This window comes from Ovis aries, chromosome 10 (assembly GCF_016772045.2).
Source record: "Ovis aries strain OAR_USU_Benz2616 breed Rambouillet chromosome 10, ARS-UI_Ramb_v3.0, whole genome shotgun sequence".
Taxonomy (NCBI): domain Eukaryota; kingdom Metazoa; phylum Chordata; class Mammalia; order Artiodactyla; family Bovidae; genus Ovis; species Ovis aries.
Genome location: NC_056063.1, coordinates 35,638,064 through 35,655,395, shown reverse-complemented (window position 1 = coordinate 35,655,395; position 17,332 = coordinate 35,638,064). Strand labels below are relative to the sequence as shown.

Below are 17,332 nucleotides of genomic sequence, written 5' to 3'. Positions count from 1 at the left end.
CATCCCCCGAGGGCGGGTCCAGCTCGCCCCTCGGAGCGCGGTCCAGGGTTCCAGGGTAGGGGGAGCCCCCGGCGCGCGCTCCTGCACCCGGACTCTCCGCAGACGCAGGCGAGCTCGCGGAGCGAGGCGGTGCTCGGGCGCCCCCTCACCCAAGCCCGCCGCGCCGCGGGGCGGGACCTAAACGCAGCGCCGGCTTGTGAGACGCCGGGAGAGCCCCGAACCCGGCCAGGAGCGGCCACTGCGGCCGGTGTGCGCGCGTGGGAGGGGGCTGGGCGCACATTCCCCCGCCCCCGCCTCACCGGTCCCACCTGCCGCGCCGCTTGCTCCTGTCTGCAGGAGAGATGAGAGCGCAACTGTGGGGTCCGTTCAAGCTCATTAAATCAGCCCCCTTCACTCCAACTCTTAGCTAAGTTTTATTTAACTCAAAGCAGCCCCCGAGCCCCAAGTGGGAAAACTAGTTCTCCCGATTCAGTCTGCACCTCCGCCGCCGCAGCGAACGAGGGGTTAGCTTCGTGGCTGCGACTCCGCGTGAGCGACGCGGCCGCAGAGGCCCAGGGGCCCGCGGTCTCGCGCCTCCTTTGTGCGACCGGAGGCTCGGGGCGTCCCCTGGTCCCCGCGCTCCGGCGCGCGGCGCGGGGCCTGCCGCAACGCGGAGGGCGAGGCGGGCGCTAGGACCGCGGGGAGCGCGGGCGGCGCGGCGCTACCTTAAACCCGGCCCAATGCCGCCGCCTGCGCCACTCTGCGCGCCGCGGGGCTGCGCAGGAGGAGCGCTCCGGCCACCTCGCCCCGCGCCCCGGCGACACCTGTTCGCGGCCGCCGGCGGCACGCGGGTCCTGCCGCGGCGCCCCTCGCTCCCGCCGCCGCCGCCGCCGCCCGCCGCCCGCGCCCGGCCGATGGACGCCAGCCGAGCCCCCGGAGGACTCTGGACACCAGCCTTGGACGCCTAAAGTTTTCCCTTCTTTTTGTTTTATTATCATCCTTCTCATTTTTGGAGGAGGGGACGGGGCTGCAGATTCGTCGCCGCCACCAACGTGAGATTTTTTTTTTTCCTCCCTTGAAGGATTCCTGCTGATGTCTGCAGAGTCGGTTAGAGTAAAAACAGCGCATGCCTTCCTGGAGTCAGGATCCGTAAATTCTGACGTAGCCCGTGCATCTTAAAAACCCCTATAATAACGCCTAGGCATTTAAGTTGCTATGGTCATTCTGGTCGCAAGCCTAATGGAGAAACTCCGGATTTTTTTCCCTCCCTACGGTCGGATGAGATGAAGACCTGCGTGCCTGCCGAGAGCTGGGGATCTGTGTGTAGAGATACATAGATACGTTTATCAATATGTCAGTGTGCGAGTATAAAGTGGTGCTTGCTTAGACTATCCGCGGTTTGACCTTGAACCTGAGCCAGCGAAACGGCAGGTTACTTTTATTGATGCATTTCATGGATTGAAGAAAAGGACCTTTTTTCTTTTTCTTTTCTTCTCTCTGCAACTGCAGTGAGGGACGGGAGTTGGATTTACCTCGCCGAGTACCTCCTGGGTTGGCACCATCATCATTGTTTATCGCTGTGCTCGGAACGCCTGCCGACTCTGCCGATGGCTCCCCTGGGTGAAGTTGGGAACTATTTCGGCGTGCAGGATGCGGTGCCGTTCGGGAACGGGCCGGTGTTGCCGGTGGACAGCCCGGTCTTGCTAAGTGACCACCTGGGTCAGTCCGAAGCAGGGGGGCTTCCCAGGGGACCCGCGGTCACGGACTTGGATCACTTAAAGGGGATTCTCAGGCGGAGGCAGCTGTACTGCAGGACTGGATTTCACTTAGAAATCTTCCCCAACGGTACTATCCAGGGAACCAGGAAGGACCACAGCCGGTTCGGTAGGTGCACCGTTAACCCTTGAGGGCCCGAGCTGGCAGGCTCGGACCGCAGCTACCCAGAAGGCGGCCGGGCGCGGGCGGGGGATGAGGGAAGGGGTCTGCGGGAAGGGGTCTGCGGGAAGGGGTCTGCGGGAAGGGGTCTGCCTCCCTTGGTCTCGGACTGATTCGGTCTCATTAACTCCAGGGGAGAAAAAAGCCTCCGGAATTGCAGACCTGCCGCTGGCACTGATGCGGGTCTACACTGGAAGGCTTTTTTTTTTTTAAAGGAGGGCATGATTTATAAATATAACACATACCCCTAGTTCTTTTGCATCATATAGGCCGGCAAGATCGGGTTTAGGAAGTTTCTTTTGAATGGAGTGATTCCACGAGTTTCAAGCTTTAATCATTAACTACGGAGAACTTAAAATGCATTTTGCTCAAGGCAATGCTTACCATCTCGTGCCAAATGAAGTTTTTGCCCCTTCCCTTTATTCCTCCAAAAAGTGTCCTGCTTAAATTGTAAATGAAGCGTATTGCTGATTCCCACCGAGTGGGACTGGGGCGCTTTAGGCGAAGGTTGCAGATTGTTCCGTGGGAGGAGAGACTCAAGTCGTATTTCAGACTCCGGGGCTGCAGGGGCAGGGCGCAGGGGGGTTGGGGGACGGACTCGGGCAGGGGCAGGGCCCTGTCTAGGGTCGTTTGTCCTTCCAGCCATCGACTTATGCCCTGTGCTGTCTAGTTCCCACCACGCGCAGCCCTGTGTAGGATTCCTGGGTGCCTCTGGTGTGCGGGTGTGCATGTGTGCGCGCATGCAAAAGCGGCGAGCTAATTTTAAAGGGCATTCCTAGGGCTTCATCTCCGGAGGAGGGTGTCTGTGACTCAGCACGAGGGCTGCAGACCCCGGAGGCTGGAGACCGTCCGCTCTAATGACTGCACACACGTGCCCGCTGAGCCGCCGGGCCCGACGGCAGCGCCCCGGGGGTGGTGGGTGGAGGGGCTTCTCCTGGTTTTTTTTCCCCCCATACTTACAAAATAAAGCTGGGGGTGGGGTGGGGGAGGTGGCGGTGTTTGGGCAACCGGACTGTTGGAAGGAGTTAACTTATTGAGCGAACCCCTCTGACAACTTAAACTAGGTCGTAAAAGCAAAGTCCTGTGGTGCTTTCTGTTCGTCAAGCTTCACGCCAGATGCTGAGCACGGTCTCAACTGTCCGTGTAGCTCGTGGGCTGCAGACGATGGCCGACGTGAGGCCGGCCCGGGCCTGAGATGGGCCGGCCCCGGGGTTTCCTGCCTCTGTCCTCCCTCTCCGAGCCTCGGCCCGGAGGGACCCACCAGGGAGACGGCTCAGGGTCCCCCCCCGCCCAGCTCCCGCGGCCCCGTCCGTTTTGCAGTCTCCAGTTACCCAGAGGAAGCTCGAGAAGTGGAGGCGGCTCCGGCCGCTGCGGAACGAGGACGAAACTTCGCACAAGCGCTCACCTCGGCCGCCCCCAGGCCGCCAGCGCTCGCGCCGCGCTCCGGACCAGGGCGGGCGGCCGGGTGCGTGGACGTCGCGCCCAGCCCGGGCCCCCGCGCGCCGGCCGGCAGGTGCCACTCGGCTGCCCGGGCCCCGCGCGCACTCGGCTGCCGCCGGCCTGCTCCGCGCGGTCCTAGACGCGCTCGGGTTCGGCGGCTCGCCCCCGCCCCGCGCGTCCTGGGCTGCTGGGACCGCCGAGTCCGGGGCGCCGGGCCCGGGCGCACTCCGGCCGCATTTAGGGATCGGGCTCCTTGAGCCCGGGGCCGCGTCACTTCGCGCTCGCGGCGTGAGAACGCAGGTCCAGCGGATCGGGCCGCCGCCGGGAGCAGCGTGGCCGCGCGTGGGGCGGGAGCCGCCGGAGGCGCGCGCGGCGGGGCCGAGGCCCCGGAGTCCAGTCCCGTCTCGGACCCCTCTCCGTCCTTCGGAGCGCACAGCCGGGTCCCGGAGCGGTGGGCTCGCGGCGCCGGAGGTGGGTCGGGCCGGCCGGCAGGGCCGGGGCCGCGGGGTAGAGAGAGGGGACAAAGGGCGGCATAGGCAGGGGGCCGCGTGCCATTGTTGCGGACCCGCCGTCCCTCTCCGCCTGGGGAGCCCGCCGTGGGCTCCCGCTTGCGGCCGGCGACCTCCGGTGCGGAGCAGCCGAGCCCGCCCGGGGAGACCGGGAGGCTCCGCTTGGGGCTTCTCCTCCTCTCCGTGCGCTTTTTTTTTTGTTTGTTTTTTAAACGCAGTCACCTTTCGGGTAGGACGTTCGCTACACGCAACCCGGTCATTAGGAATCCAGTGCCTCTGCCTCGGGGACAGCGAGGGACCGGGGTGGACAGAGGGGGCCGGGGGCCGGATGGGGGGGTGGCGGCCGAGAGGCGCGCTCCGGGGTCAGCCGACAAGGACGCGGGCCCGGCGGCTGCACGGAGACCGTAAAACAAAACGCGGCCTCGGCACTCCCGCCCCCAATCCCGGAGGTGACGCGTCCTCTCCCCGTCCGCCCGCGCGGCCGGCGGGCAGCTGGGGGCGGCGCTGGCTGGGGGGCCGGGCAGCGGAAGCCCGGGCCCGGAGCTGGGCGGGGTGGGGGCCGGGGGCTGGGGTCGGCCGCCGCGGGCGGCGGGGGAGGGGCGCGCCCGCGCCGGGTTCGGATGCGGCGGAGCGGGCTGCGCGCGCGGTGGGGGCGGGGAGGGAGGGCGCGGCGGCCGGCTTCTTGCGGCTTCCATCCGGGGGCGGCGCGGAGAAGCCCCCACAGGATCCGTCAGCGCCGCGGCCTCCCGCCGCGGCAGGTTCAGTGTCAGCAATGTCCGCAGCGCGGCGCAGGCCGCCCACCCTGGCTCCGGGCCCCGCCCGGGGGCGAGTGGGCGCTAGGACCCTGAGCGGGGCGGGCGGGGGGGCGCGGCCAGCACACCTGGCGCCCACCTCGCCCCGCCCGCCGCACCTAGGACCCCCTCGTCTCCCCCGCGCGCATCCCTCCAGCCGCGCCCTGGGGACCTCGAGAGCACCCCCGGTTTGTCTTCCAAGCCTCTAGAGGAGAGGAGCTGTGGGTAGGGGGCCAAGGGGGCTTGCACCTCGGTTAAAACAGAAGGTGCGTTTTCCACCTGCCACGGGAAATGGCAGAGGAAGCGGGAGAGACGCCCCCCCCGCGCCCCCACGCAGGTGACTGCGGCTGCGGCGGTGACACAGCATCGTCAGTGCGGGCGGGGGGCGGGGAGCCTTGCGGCTGTGCCTGCGGGAGCTGTACGTCCGCGACGCGGGCGCGGGGGCCGCGGGGGGCCCTTTGTTTTCCCCGGGTGGGGGGCGCTGGCTTGGTGCGGAGGCCAGGCCCGGAGAAGGGGACCCAGGATCCCATCTGGGGTGATAGGCCCAGGGGAACCAGACGGTTCGTTCCCTAATCGTGCTGGACGGAAAAAGTGAGCAGAAAAATCAGTGGAGGAAATGGTAATGCGGATAATAAAAACAGGGAGCCTGGGGCCTGATCCGCTATTTGACTTGGCACGCGGAAGCCGAGCCGGGTGACCCAGCCTGGTGCGGAGCCGGCTGGTCCTCGCCGGGGCCTTGGGGCGGCCGGTCCCGGGGTCAGGTGTAGTAGTAGTGCCAGAGGGGAGAAATATGATCAATAGCTGAGCTTTAAAAAAACAGGTTAAACAATCCAATTTCCAAGGGTCTCGCTTGAAACGACTTAGTTCTGTGTATCTGTTCTTCAGTATCAGTCAGGGAAAGGATGCTGTTCTCAGGATAGGCCCAGATTCTGGAAAAATCGGTGAGGTGGTGGCTCCCGTTCAGCTAGTCATTTCCCAAATGAACCCTGGGCTTTGCTCAAGGCCTCAGGCTCTGAGATGACTGATCTGGCAGCCCTGGTGTGCCGTTCTCTCCAAGCAGGGGGCTGGAGGGGGGAGGTTAATCTATTTTAGAAAGCCTGCCCTGGTGCCTCTCTCCACAGCCTGCACACATTCTTGTCCTCTGAAGAATGCAGGTCTGTTAAGTGTTGGGGGCTTTTAGGCTGGAGGGTTGTTTCACATGGCCCACGCACTTCCCAGGGCCAGCGGAGGTGTGGCCCAGGGCTGAGGGCCTCCTGGGAGCAAGGCCAGCTTTGGGGTAGTGGTCCATGTGCACAGAGCCTGGGGCCAAACACGGCTTACCTGGTGAGTCTGGGGTCAGGGGGATACTGTGCTGAGGTCATTTTCCTGAAGGGGTTCAGGAACTGACCTGGCTTCTTGTGGACCACAGATGACCGTGGGCCCTGTCAGACCCCACCAGGCCTTCTGGGCCCGGGGACTGCATCCTCATGGGAGTGCTTGCCTGCTGTGGAAGGGCCCAGCTAGATGCCACCATCACGGAGCTCGGCTGCCCAGGTCACTCCATCGGTGCCTATGGCTGTGGCCCTCCTGCACTGCCTAAGAGAGACGGGCCACTCCCTCCCTCCTTTCTACTCTTCCTAGTTCTTTCCTTCTTGCCCTTCTGTGTCTACACAGAAGCTTTCTCCCCAGGTTCTTCCTGAGCCAACAGCCACACCCCACCCTGTGTCTCATGCTGGTGGAAACAGCCATGGAGGGGGCATCCCTGCTCAGATAAGTGCAGTCCGAAGCAGATGCTTGGCACTGGCTTGGGCCCAGAGAGAGGATAGCCTACCTGCTGGAGGTTCTGGAGTTCTGGTGGACAGGATAGTACCAGGAATGTCAAGGATTCTAGTCTGGGTGGGGCAGGGGCTTGTTGCCATGTTGCCAGGTCTTCCTGGCCTTGTAGCTCTGATGAGCTCTGCATGTGGGGGAGCAGCTGTGACTCAGATGTTCTAGATTCTGTTTGCCCTCAGATCACGAGATGACCTCATGAAAAGCTGGGCTGTTTTTTTGAGGTCTCTGCATCTTAAGGGGCTGCAGAGCTAAGGATGCTAGTTTGAGGTGATGACATCCTTTTCATCTGGGGTCCCTAGATGTAGCTCCTTCTCATCTGAAGTCTCTCTCCTTGAAGACTTGTCTCTGGTCTTAACCCTTGGAAGCACCCCAGACTCCCCTTTCCCAGCCTGAGTGAGCTGCCTGCCTACCAGAAATACCCACCTCTCATTGCATCTCCCCCATTGTTATTACACTTACCTGGTTGTCTGTCCTTCTGCCCACTAGATGGGAAGCTCTTTGAGGTCATAGTCTAGTCCTTGCTGTGGTGCTTGGCTTACAATTTGTTGTTGTTCAGTTGCTCACTGGTGTCTGACTCCTTTGTGACCCCATGGACTGTAGCCCTCCAGATTCCTCTGTCCATGGAATTTCCCAGGCAAGAACACTGGAGTGGGTTGCTATTTTCTTCTCCAGGGATCTTCCAGACCCAGGGTTTAAACCCACATCTCTTGTCTTGGCAGACAGATTCTTTACTGCTGAACCACCGGGCATGCCCATTGGTTTACTCCTTAGTTTGTTGATTTAATGAATGAGTACATGTCTTATTGATGCCAGGAGATAACAAGATTGATCTCTTACCACTTTCATTTCCAAAATGTGTAATAATCATTTCAGAACTTACATTGTGTGTGCACAAAATCAGTATATTAACACACCGAGCTGCCCACCTTCCCACATCCTGTGTAAAGAGAGTGCAGACACAGGAGCCCGCCTGCTCTTCATTTCCTCTGCTGCTGCTTGTCCTGAGCGCTGGCTCGGCCAAGCCTCATCTCGACAACATCTTCCATTTCCCTAGTGAGGGAATGACCATATCAGCAGATGAATGGATAAGAAAGCTGTGGTACATATACACAATGGAATATTACTCAGCTGTTAAAAAGAATGCATTTGAATCAGTTCTAATGAGGTGGATGAAACTGGAGCCTGTTATACAGAGTGAAGAAGTCAGAAAGAAAAACACCAATATAGTATATTAACGCATACACATGAAATTTAGAAAGATGGTAATGATAACCCTGTATGTGAGACAGCAAAAGAGACACAGATATAAAGAACGACTTTTGGACTCTGTGAGAGAAGGCGAGGATGGGATGATTTGAGAGAACAGCATTGAAACATGTATATTATCATATGGGAAATAGATCACCAGTCCAGGTTCAATGCATGAGACAGGGTGCTCAGGGCTGGTGTACTGGGATGACCCTGAGGGATGGGATGGGGAGGGAGGTGGGAGTGGGTTCAGGATGAGGAACACATGTATACTCATGGCTGATTCATGTCAATGTATAGCAAAAACTGCTACAATATTGTAATTAGTCTCCAATTAAAATAAATTAATTAAAAAAAAAAGTAGTACAGAAATCCCAGACTTTTGAGGAAAGGTAAAGCTGATGGGAAGATGTGCGTGGTCAGTAAGGACCTAGGCCTTGGAGTCTGATTGCTCCCGGGGAGGTTGTCCTTAGCCTAGTGTCCCCATATGTCATCTGACGGCTCGCATGTGATGACGCCTTGGGCTGTTATGTGGCCCGAGTGTCAGGCCTCTCACAGGGCACACACTAGATGCTGGAGGACCCTGGCTGTTTGGGTTGTCACTGACGAGACTGGTGCTTCTGATGTCCTGTAGACCAGCCAGGCACATGGCTTTGTCAGAGCTCGTGTACTTAGGTTTTGTTGGGGCTGATGGGCAATGTTCGTTGATAGCTGTTATTAGTTCTCTCAGAGCTGCCTCATGTTAGGGAAAGAAAAGATCATCAAATACCCTCTTAGAAGGTGCAAGTATCTTTTAGTTTTATGACTTTCAGTTGACATACTGTATTAAATTGTTCAGCTGCAATGGGGCAAAATGTTTCCATTTTACAGTGAAAATTGGACCTTAATGAATTCCTTATCCTATTTCAGGATTACTATGATTTACAGTGTGTGTTTTCAGGTAGCTAAGAAGAGACACACTGTAGTATGTGACTCCTTTAGTAATAAAATGCCACAGTGTAAGTTATTTTTAATCCTAAGAGTTGGATGTGGCATAATGAAATAAAATGATTCATCAATAAGGGCGTGCATCTCACATGAACTGACTCTTATGGAAATATTGCCTTATTTGTCTTTCCATTTGCTTTGTGAGGTAGGGAATGGCTGATTAATGAACTTATTTCAGATGTGTTTTTCATTCGAGACTCACCGATTATCAGATTCAGAAGGCAATTTCTCATCATATTTTCCCACACATTATTTCACATTCTGTTAAAATACATAGTTGTTGTGTTTTTTTTTTTTTTTTCGCATGTTCAGATGGACAGCCTGTAAACTAAGCTCAAAGAATGTGTTACATTTTGTGCTTATAACAGGACTAGGAACACCCTTTTATAAGCAGTCTCTCTCTCTCTGTCCATCACCTTGGAACCTTTGCTTTATTAGATTTATGTACTCCATGTCTTGCTATGATTGCTGCACAGTCTGTTTTGTGAGAGTTGCAAAATTAATTGTTTAAAAATCCATGTAAGTGCTTTTTTACAAGTCACAGGAGACTGACTGTAGCGCAGTTATCCCTATTTTTTCTAAACTTTTTAAATGTAAGTAAATTACTTTAATATTTGCAGATATTTCTAAAACAGCTCAGTATTTGGTATGTGTTAATGCAAGGTTTACACAGAGTGTAGCACTTTAATACAAAATGTGGAGAAAATGGCTGAGCGTGAGTGTCTTACTATTGTCCCAAAATGCCGTTGGATAATCATGTTAAAACAACACTATTGTTATGGAACCTAGAGCTGCTGTTGTGTGACTATAAAATTCTGGATTTATGCCCAGTTTAGGCAATGTTATTCTTAGTGAGGTAAGCAAGAGGAAAGAAGGAAATAAGATTGTTATGTTGATTTGATTTTGGGTTATAGTAATCCATGCCTATTTTAAATCAAGAGCATTTTTTTGGAATGAGCATTTTTTTTTTCCTCCAAATATTGTGTTATCTTAATTGCTTAACTATCTCTTTGCGGCTTAGATAAGCACAGAGAAAAATCAATACTTTGTTTAAGCAGAAATATTTGGGATGTAGGCCTTTTAGTTTTCCAGATGGAGCATAATACAGTTATATTGGATAGAGAGAGCCGGATAATTTTCGATGTAAACCAGACAAGTCTTTGGTTGGCATCTCCATTCTTACTGAAGAGACATAGACTTCTCTCTGAATAGAACTTTTTTCCAATCCATGCCCATACACGGATACTTCATTTCACAGTTTTAAAGTAGAAGTAACTTTTCTCTTACATTATACTCGTATAACTTAAAACATGTACACTGGCTTATCTGACCTGTCATTTCTTACCATATCTATGTAAATACCAGATTTTTTCTTAAGAGAATGAACTTATGGTTATGAGGATGGGGGAAGGTTGGGGGGAAAATTAGGGGGAAGAGATAGTTGGGGGCAGTTGGGGATGGACATGTCCACGCGGCTGTAGTTAAAATGGATAACTAACAGGGACCTCCTGTACAGCACAGGGAACTCTGCTCAGTGTTATGTAGCAACCTGGATGTGAGGAGAGTGTAGGGGAGAATGGATGCATGTATATGTATGGCTGAATCCCTTTGCTGTCCACCTGAAGCTATCAAAACATTGCTAATCAGCTATACTCCAATATAAAATAAAATAAAAAGTTTAAAAGAGAAAATAAATGCTAGCTTTTTATTTAAAAACATTTTTTTTTTGTTATGTGTCATGTTGATAAATGTTTTTGTCTCATAACTAGAAGCTAAGATCTAGTGGAAAAATCAGTTCTTTGGGGCAGTGGTTTTAAGAGAAGACGATTCCTGAGTAAGTGCTCCTCTTCGGTGCTCTGGGCTTGTGGATGTGTGGAGGGCAGTGCTCCAGGCCCTGACCTGTGTCCCTCTGTCTTGGTCTTGCAGGGATCCTGGAATTTATCAGTATAGCCGTGGGTCTGGTCAGCATCCGTGGCGTGGACAGTGGACTCTACCTCGGCATGAATGAGAAGGGGGAGCTATATGGATCGGTAAGTGCAGCGGGCCACCTCGCCAGCCTCCCTGACTCACGTTTGCTGGGAACCACTCTTTCTTGAGGTTATAAATAGAAATGAAACTGGTGGTGGTGGGAAGGGGAGTGTAGGTTTTCACTTTTTTGAAGAAAACCACTTCATTGTTATGAATAGATGTCAGCCCTGAATCTTCACTAGACCAAAGTTTCTAAAGCAAACGCTTTATTTATATGCTGAGCCATTTTCATTACCCAGTAAATAAAAAATTCAAAACTGTGAAAAATCCCATCTTCTGGTATTGAATGGGAGTTATTTTTGAAATGAATTGAAATGATCTCTCCCCAGCTTTGGCAAGCATTGTAATTAAAACTAGAAATAGACCATGCAGTGAGTATCAGCCCTTTTTCTGAGCTACATAAGATTTTCATTATGTAGAGACAAGGGAGATGGAAATTACTGTCAGATATTCTTGTAGGCGAAAAGGAATAGAAAAATATAATAATTATTTGTAAGTATTATGAGTTTCTTTTCTTTTATGTCTTCCTTCCTGTCTCCAGTGGGTTGGAAGCTCCCTGTGGAGGCAGAGAGCACTCACTGCAGCTGGCCGGGCACCTGGAATTGTGGTCTTCAGAGTTTTCTGAGCATAGATCTCAGTGCCTCATGTCAAATTGTTTAAAAGTTGTGTACATAAAGTGTAGCCCATATACGTTATGTTGTTTTATGTGTTTTATGCAGCATGCATTAAGGTGAAGTGCTCTGAAGGCAGGGATGGACGAGTGGGCAGTCAGAGGCCACGTTCTGTCCACAGCAGATGGACCTGTGTCCTCGAGGCTGTGGCCCGTTGTGGGGCCACATCTGCCTTCTTTCAGGGGCCCGTCTGCCTTCTTCCTTGCCCCCACCCTTTCTGCGTGTCCCCGGTTGAGCCCCCCTGGGGCAGAGATCTGGTGACCATGGGGTGGCGGGGAGGCCTGACTCGGGGTTTGTGAGGCCCGCTGCCTGGTTCAGAGCCTGAGGTGCCCAGCAGAGGTGGGACAGCCCCCTTGCCCTCTGTGTCCTTGCCTGCCTGGAGGTGTCCTCAGGCTGGGGCCCTGCTTGGTGGACAGCTGATCAGGCCCGCATTTGCCCACCCCCTCATTTCCTTCCTCAGCCTCCAGCCTCCCCCGTGCCCACCCTGGTCCCACCAACAGAGGGTTCCTTAGCCCCCGACGCCGCCGCTTCCCGCTCAGACTGCTTGAGCTCCTGCCCTGAAGGCGGCGGCCACCTGCCTCTATCCACTCGCCCCGCCAAACCTTGCTGCCCAGGTCTGCTCTGCTAGGCCGTCTCCTGTCCCTGTCTCATGTGCCTCAGGTCTGCCTCCCTGCTCTTCTCTGGTCACTTGTCATCTGATGGGCTGTGGGGTCGTGTCCCCCACCCCGCCCTGCCGTCCCCTCCTCCCTGTGCCTCAGGAGGCAGCTTTTTTTCTTTAGGATTCGGTGACACTACTGCCTCTTCTGCAAAACCTTCCCTACCCACTGGAGCCCGAGTTCTGGGTCAGCATCTTGTGTGTGCGTGTGTGTCCTCTGGGCTCCGGCAGCGCCTTCTTTATGTTTCCATCCTCACCTGAGGAATGTAGACTTCTGGTGTGATTATGTGTCTATGTTGGCTGTGTGTTCATGTTGGTTATGTGTCCACTGGAGGAACATAGACTTCTGGTGTGGTTGTTTGTCTGTGTTGGTTGTGTGTCTACGTTGGTTGTGTGTCCATGTTGGTTGTGTCCATGTTTGTTATGTGTCCACTCCAGGAATGTAGACTTCCGATGTGGTTGTGTCTCTGTTTGTTGTGGGTCCGTGTTCTCTAGTGTGTTGAGGTGGGGGCTGCAGGTTTCCTTTCAGTGTTGCTCTGCACACAGCCTGGGCCTGCACTGGCGAGGGTCCTCGTTGGGTTGCAGTGGATTGAACATTGTGGTTTATTCATGGCTTCCCGACCCTTGAGGTGCAGCCCTGGCTGTCTCTGCCTGTGTGGTCAGTGTGTCCCTTGGGCCCTGCTGGAGGGAATGTCCCTCTCTGCTGTCCCCATGTTGAGCCGCGCTGTGATGTGTTGTCCTAGCGTTCATCCCTGGGGGAGGGGCAGAGGCTGGAGAGGATGGTGTCCGGGGAGGGTGGTGGCCATTGGGATGCCAGGAGCCCCCGCCTGCTCCTCCTGTCCAGACAGGGGCTAGACTCGGGCGGCCTCACGGCTCCTCTGCTCTGGGTCTGGGCCTTTCATGCCTTGGGCTGACTGGGCTTCACTCCCATCTTCCCTGCCTGTCCTTTGATGTTCTCTGTGTGCCCATGATGTTACACAGCAGGACTGCCTCTTCCATGCTGCCTGCCTGGTTTGCCTGTGTGCACACCTCACACAGATGTGAGGGAGTCCATCTCCTCGGTGGCCAGAGCCACACTGCACTGTGGTTGTCATCACCCTTGTGTGGCAGTGAGAATGGGGTGACCCGCACATCCCCTCTCCATCCCAAACAGACCGAGAGAAGGAGGGAGAAGCAGGCAGCGATTCTGTTATGAGTGCGCCAGAAACCGTAGCTGAGAAGTTTACCTATATGAAGTTGTGTGAAGCTCAGCGGAGTGGAGAAGGTGTGTTTCTAAACATTGAGGAAACCTTGGGAAGACTGATCTCATTGGGAAAGAAGGTGAACAGGAGATTTGGGGAATTAGCCATCACTTTTATAAAGTCTATGCATGTGTAAGTGCAGCAAAAGTTAATGTAAAGTGTATTTAGGATTGTTTTTTCTCTTTTCATTTATGTGGTTCTTTTGCTTCCAAGACTATATTAGTATTAGATCTAAAAGGTCAGAGGTGAATGGGATAATACTTCTTCAGAAAAATATATAGTATTCTGAACCCTGTCAGAGGGCTTCCCAGATGGCGCTAGTCATAAAGAACCCAACTGCCAGTGCAGGAGACATAAGAGATGTGGGTTCTGTCCCTGGGTTGGGAAGATCCCCTGGAGAAGGGAATGGCTGCCCACTCCAGTATTCTTGCCTGGAGAATCCCCATGGACAGAGGAGCCTGGCGGGTTATGGTCCATAGGGTTGCAAAGAGTCAAACACAACTGAAGTGACTTAGCATGCACACACCCTGTCATACTGTGGAGACAGGAAAAACTCTATTGCTGATGTATACTATGATGTGATTTAAGGAAGATCTGAGCCATTCTGTTTCTGGGATGGAGTTTGATTATTGTAATCCTGTTTTGAATTCATCCCTAGATGTCCATTCATCTGCTCATTTCTTCAAACATTTATACTTAATATGTGCCCAGCATTGTGCTAAGTGCATGACAACACAGCAAGTATCTCAGACTCTGGTGGGAGAAATAGACCTATAAATAATTCAGTTCAGTGTGAACTGCACCATGTTAGAGGAATCACAGATATCCTGAGAATCCAGAAGAGTGTCTAAGTAATTGCCTGGGGAAATTGGGTGGCAGCATTTCACTGGGTTTTGAGGGATGTATAGGAGTCTCCAAAAAGGGAGGCATAAAAGGAACGGTGTGTAATTTTTCAAATGTAAAGATTAGACTACCCTGCCTGGGTGAGATTTAGGAAGGGTATTAGATCTCTCTCTCTCTCTCTTTAGATCTCTCTCTCTCTCTCTCTCTCCCTCTCTCTCTCTCTCTCTCTCTCTCACACAAACACACACACACACACACGAGTGTATACTTGGGCAGAGAATTAAAATGTTAGAATATTAGTTTACATTTTTCACTTTTGTTTTCATGACAGAGAGTAGACGTAAGGCTTCGTTACCTCTAGGGTCTTAACCTAAATCATCTGAGCATCATCAGGTTACTTCAAAGTGTTAAGAATAATTCACTGTAATAAATACTTCTTTAAAAAAGAATGCCTTGAAAACAATTAATCTGTTTCAAGAAACCTGCCTTTAATGAGAGTTGTTGACATTTTCATTAAAAAGAGGCAGCACAATCTCTAGAACTGTAATGATGCAGGAAAGGGGAGCATGGGACCTGAAGACGTGATGAGGAGGATGACAGACGCCTGATTGTATCCCTTTCAGCACCTGCTGTTTTCTGTCTGGAGTTTTCATTCTCGTTGGTCTTTTCCACTGAATTTGGCTCTTAGGAGCCGGTCTCTGTCTCCTGAAGGCCCTGCTGTGTGTGTCGCATGCTGTTGGCATGTAGGGTCGTCACCCCAGCCACTTGGCTGGTCACGCCTGTACCTGTGTAGTATGTCACACGTAGATAGCGTGACCTGAACCGTCATTGTCCACCTCCACTATCCTGGGTTTCCACCTGGGCCACCCCGGTTTTCTGCTGCTGGGACCTTGCTTAGCTGTTAAGGCTGAAAGAGAAGAGGTGGGGTAACTTGCTCCTGGGCCAGAGCTTTTGGGACAAAGCAAGGACTCAGGCCAGTGCTGGAGCATGGGAGCCTGGCCACCACCTGCCAGAGACGCTGGTCACACAGGCACCTGTGGACCGTTGGTTAGTTGTTACATTTCCAGAGACACAGCTGCACCCGGCTGGGTCCATGTGAGTCTGTGTAATCAGTAACCAGGGTGTGCTGGATTCAGACTGTGTTTCCACTGCGTAGAAACTTTAAAGCCCAGAACATCACGTGGGGTGCCTGTCCACACTGGCTGGGCCTGTGTGAACCAGAGCTGTCCCTCGTGCGGTGTTTCCACGGAGGGGGGCAGTGGTTGGGGGGCTTCAAGGACCACCCATCCCAGGATGAAGGTTTATGTCCACCCCGGTAAGAGGAAATGGCAAAATATCTCACATCCCCAAACCCCATTTGCCTTAAATTATTTTTGTTTTAATTGAGTATGTACACACATAGATACTCTGTGCTCCTTTGGCGACTGCAACGCAAACCACGTGTATATTCAAATTCACCCTGGACCGTGGAATGGCTGGGCTCTGGAGTGGTGGGCGGGGTCTGATGTGATGGGTGAAGCTACCTGAGTGGGGCTGAGATACAGCTTCGTGTGCAGCATACCTGTCCCCAGGGCTACTGGGGTTGGGGGGGTGGCCTCCTCCCATGGCCTCCTGGGTGAATTGCTGGGAAGCCAGGTGTCACCTGGGCCACACGGACAGTCCAAGGATGTCGTTTCTCTTCCCATAAGTTCCAGTGGTGAGGGTTTTGCTGCTTAGCGCTGAAGGTGACGTCAGATACAGACACATCCTTGGGCAACCATCTGTGGCTATAGGCAGGCCTCAGGAGGTTTTGAGTGGCCTTAAAAGGATTCCTTTACTTTTTGGGAGATGAAAAGTCCGAGATGATATTCCTGCAGGAAGCTTGTTGCCCCTGGATTAGCCTTTATCTTTCCAGGATGTGCAGCTATGGAAACGTGCTGGGATGGGGGGTGGTCCCTGTGGTCTCCGTGAGGCATCTGCAGCACCTGTGTGAGCAGCGTGGGCACATGCAGAATGAGCGTGTGCTTGTGGAACAGGACACCATGCCTGGTGGCCAGTCCCTGCTGGACTCAGCGGTTTGTCTGTGTGCTGTGTCAGTTGAGACAACTCCGGCAGCGGCCATGCCAGCGGGTCCTGGATGCTGAGTCTGAGGGGTGTCATTCCTGCAGGGGAAATGGCAAGAGTCTTCTGTGTTGTGGCCTCCCTGGGGCAGGCGGGCTCTGCAAGCGGGTGGCTTTAAGCAGACACCGAGTGATGGAGCCCGGCCTCCCATCCTATGCGCAGGTTGCTGGCTGTCAGAGGACTGCGTGGCAGTTCTTTGTGAAGGAGGGCAGCGCCTCGGGAGACCATTCCTACTGTATTAGCCAGTTTAGCTAGTAGAGCATCTTTGTGCTGGAGGTGAGGAGATGGGGGTTGGTGGCTTAGTGACGGACTAAAGGTCACACAGAGGGTAAGGAAGGAGTTGGTTTGAATGCAGGTGAATTAATCTTGTTTGATACACATAAGAGTGGCCATCTGTTTTTGTGAATTAAAAAAAATATATATGTATATATTTCCCCCCCCAGAAATAACCCTTTTATCAGAGCAGTGTCTAGTCTGTCCTTCAGGGACATGATTTTGAAACAATTGTTTCCTTCTAGCAGCCTAGTTTTTACTTAGTGGTTCATTTGTTTCCTTAGCATCTATACTCCTGGCTGTTAATTAGTGGAAAATCATCTTTTATAAAAAAATTTATCTTCTTCTTTATGTAACTGTAGTCAAGTTTCTGTTGTTAAGCAGCAAGCTGACTCCCCTGATGGTTTGAGGCCTGTGTGGCTAACCTGGCAGGTAAGTGGTGGCAGGGCTCACAGGTGGGGAGGCATCACAGGCTCTGAAAAGGGAAGTTGCTAAGTTGTGTCTGACTCTTTGTGAGCCCATGGACTGTGGCCCGCCAGGCTCCTCTGTTCACGGGATTCTCCAGGCAAGAATACTGGAGTGGGTTGCCATTTCCTCCTCCAAGGAATCTTCCTGACCCAGGGATCAAACCCAGGTATCCTGCATTGGAGCAGACGATCTATCGTCTGAGCTACCAGGGACCTGGTTTTCATTGTCAGGCCCATGAACTGGGCTCAGTGCACCCATGTGCACGGAGAGAGAAAGAGAAGGATGGCCTGGGACTGGGGTTCGTGCTTAGGGGTGGGCTTCCTTTAGGCTCCAGGATCTCAGCACAGAAGCT

The 17,332-nt window shown here is 53.5% G+C and overlaps 1 protein-coding gene across 1 annotated transcript in view; it reads left to right on the top strand.

The window, feature by feature from the left end:
* The first annotated feature begins 1,194 nt into the window (after positions 1 to 1,194).
* FGF9 (fibroblast growth factor 9) overlaps positions 1,195 to 17,332 on the top strand; it is a 29,474-nt gene continuing 13,336 nt past the window's right edge. Inside the window, exons 1-2 of the mRNA XM_027973665.3 lie at positions 1,195 to 1,863; positions 10,628 to 10,731. Coding sequence (XP_027829466.1) covers positions 1,587 to 1,863; positions 10,628 to 10,731 — 381 coding nt within the window. The 5' untranslated portion in view covers positions 1,195 to 1,586. The remainder of the gene's footprint in view (positions 1,864 to 10,627; positions 10,732 to 17,332) is intronic.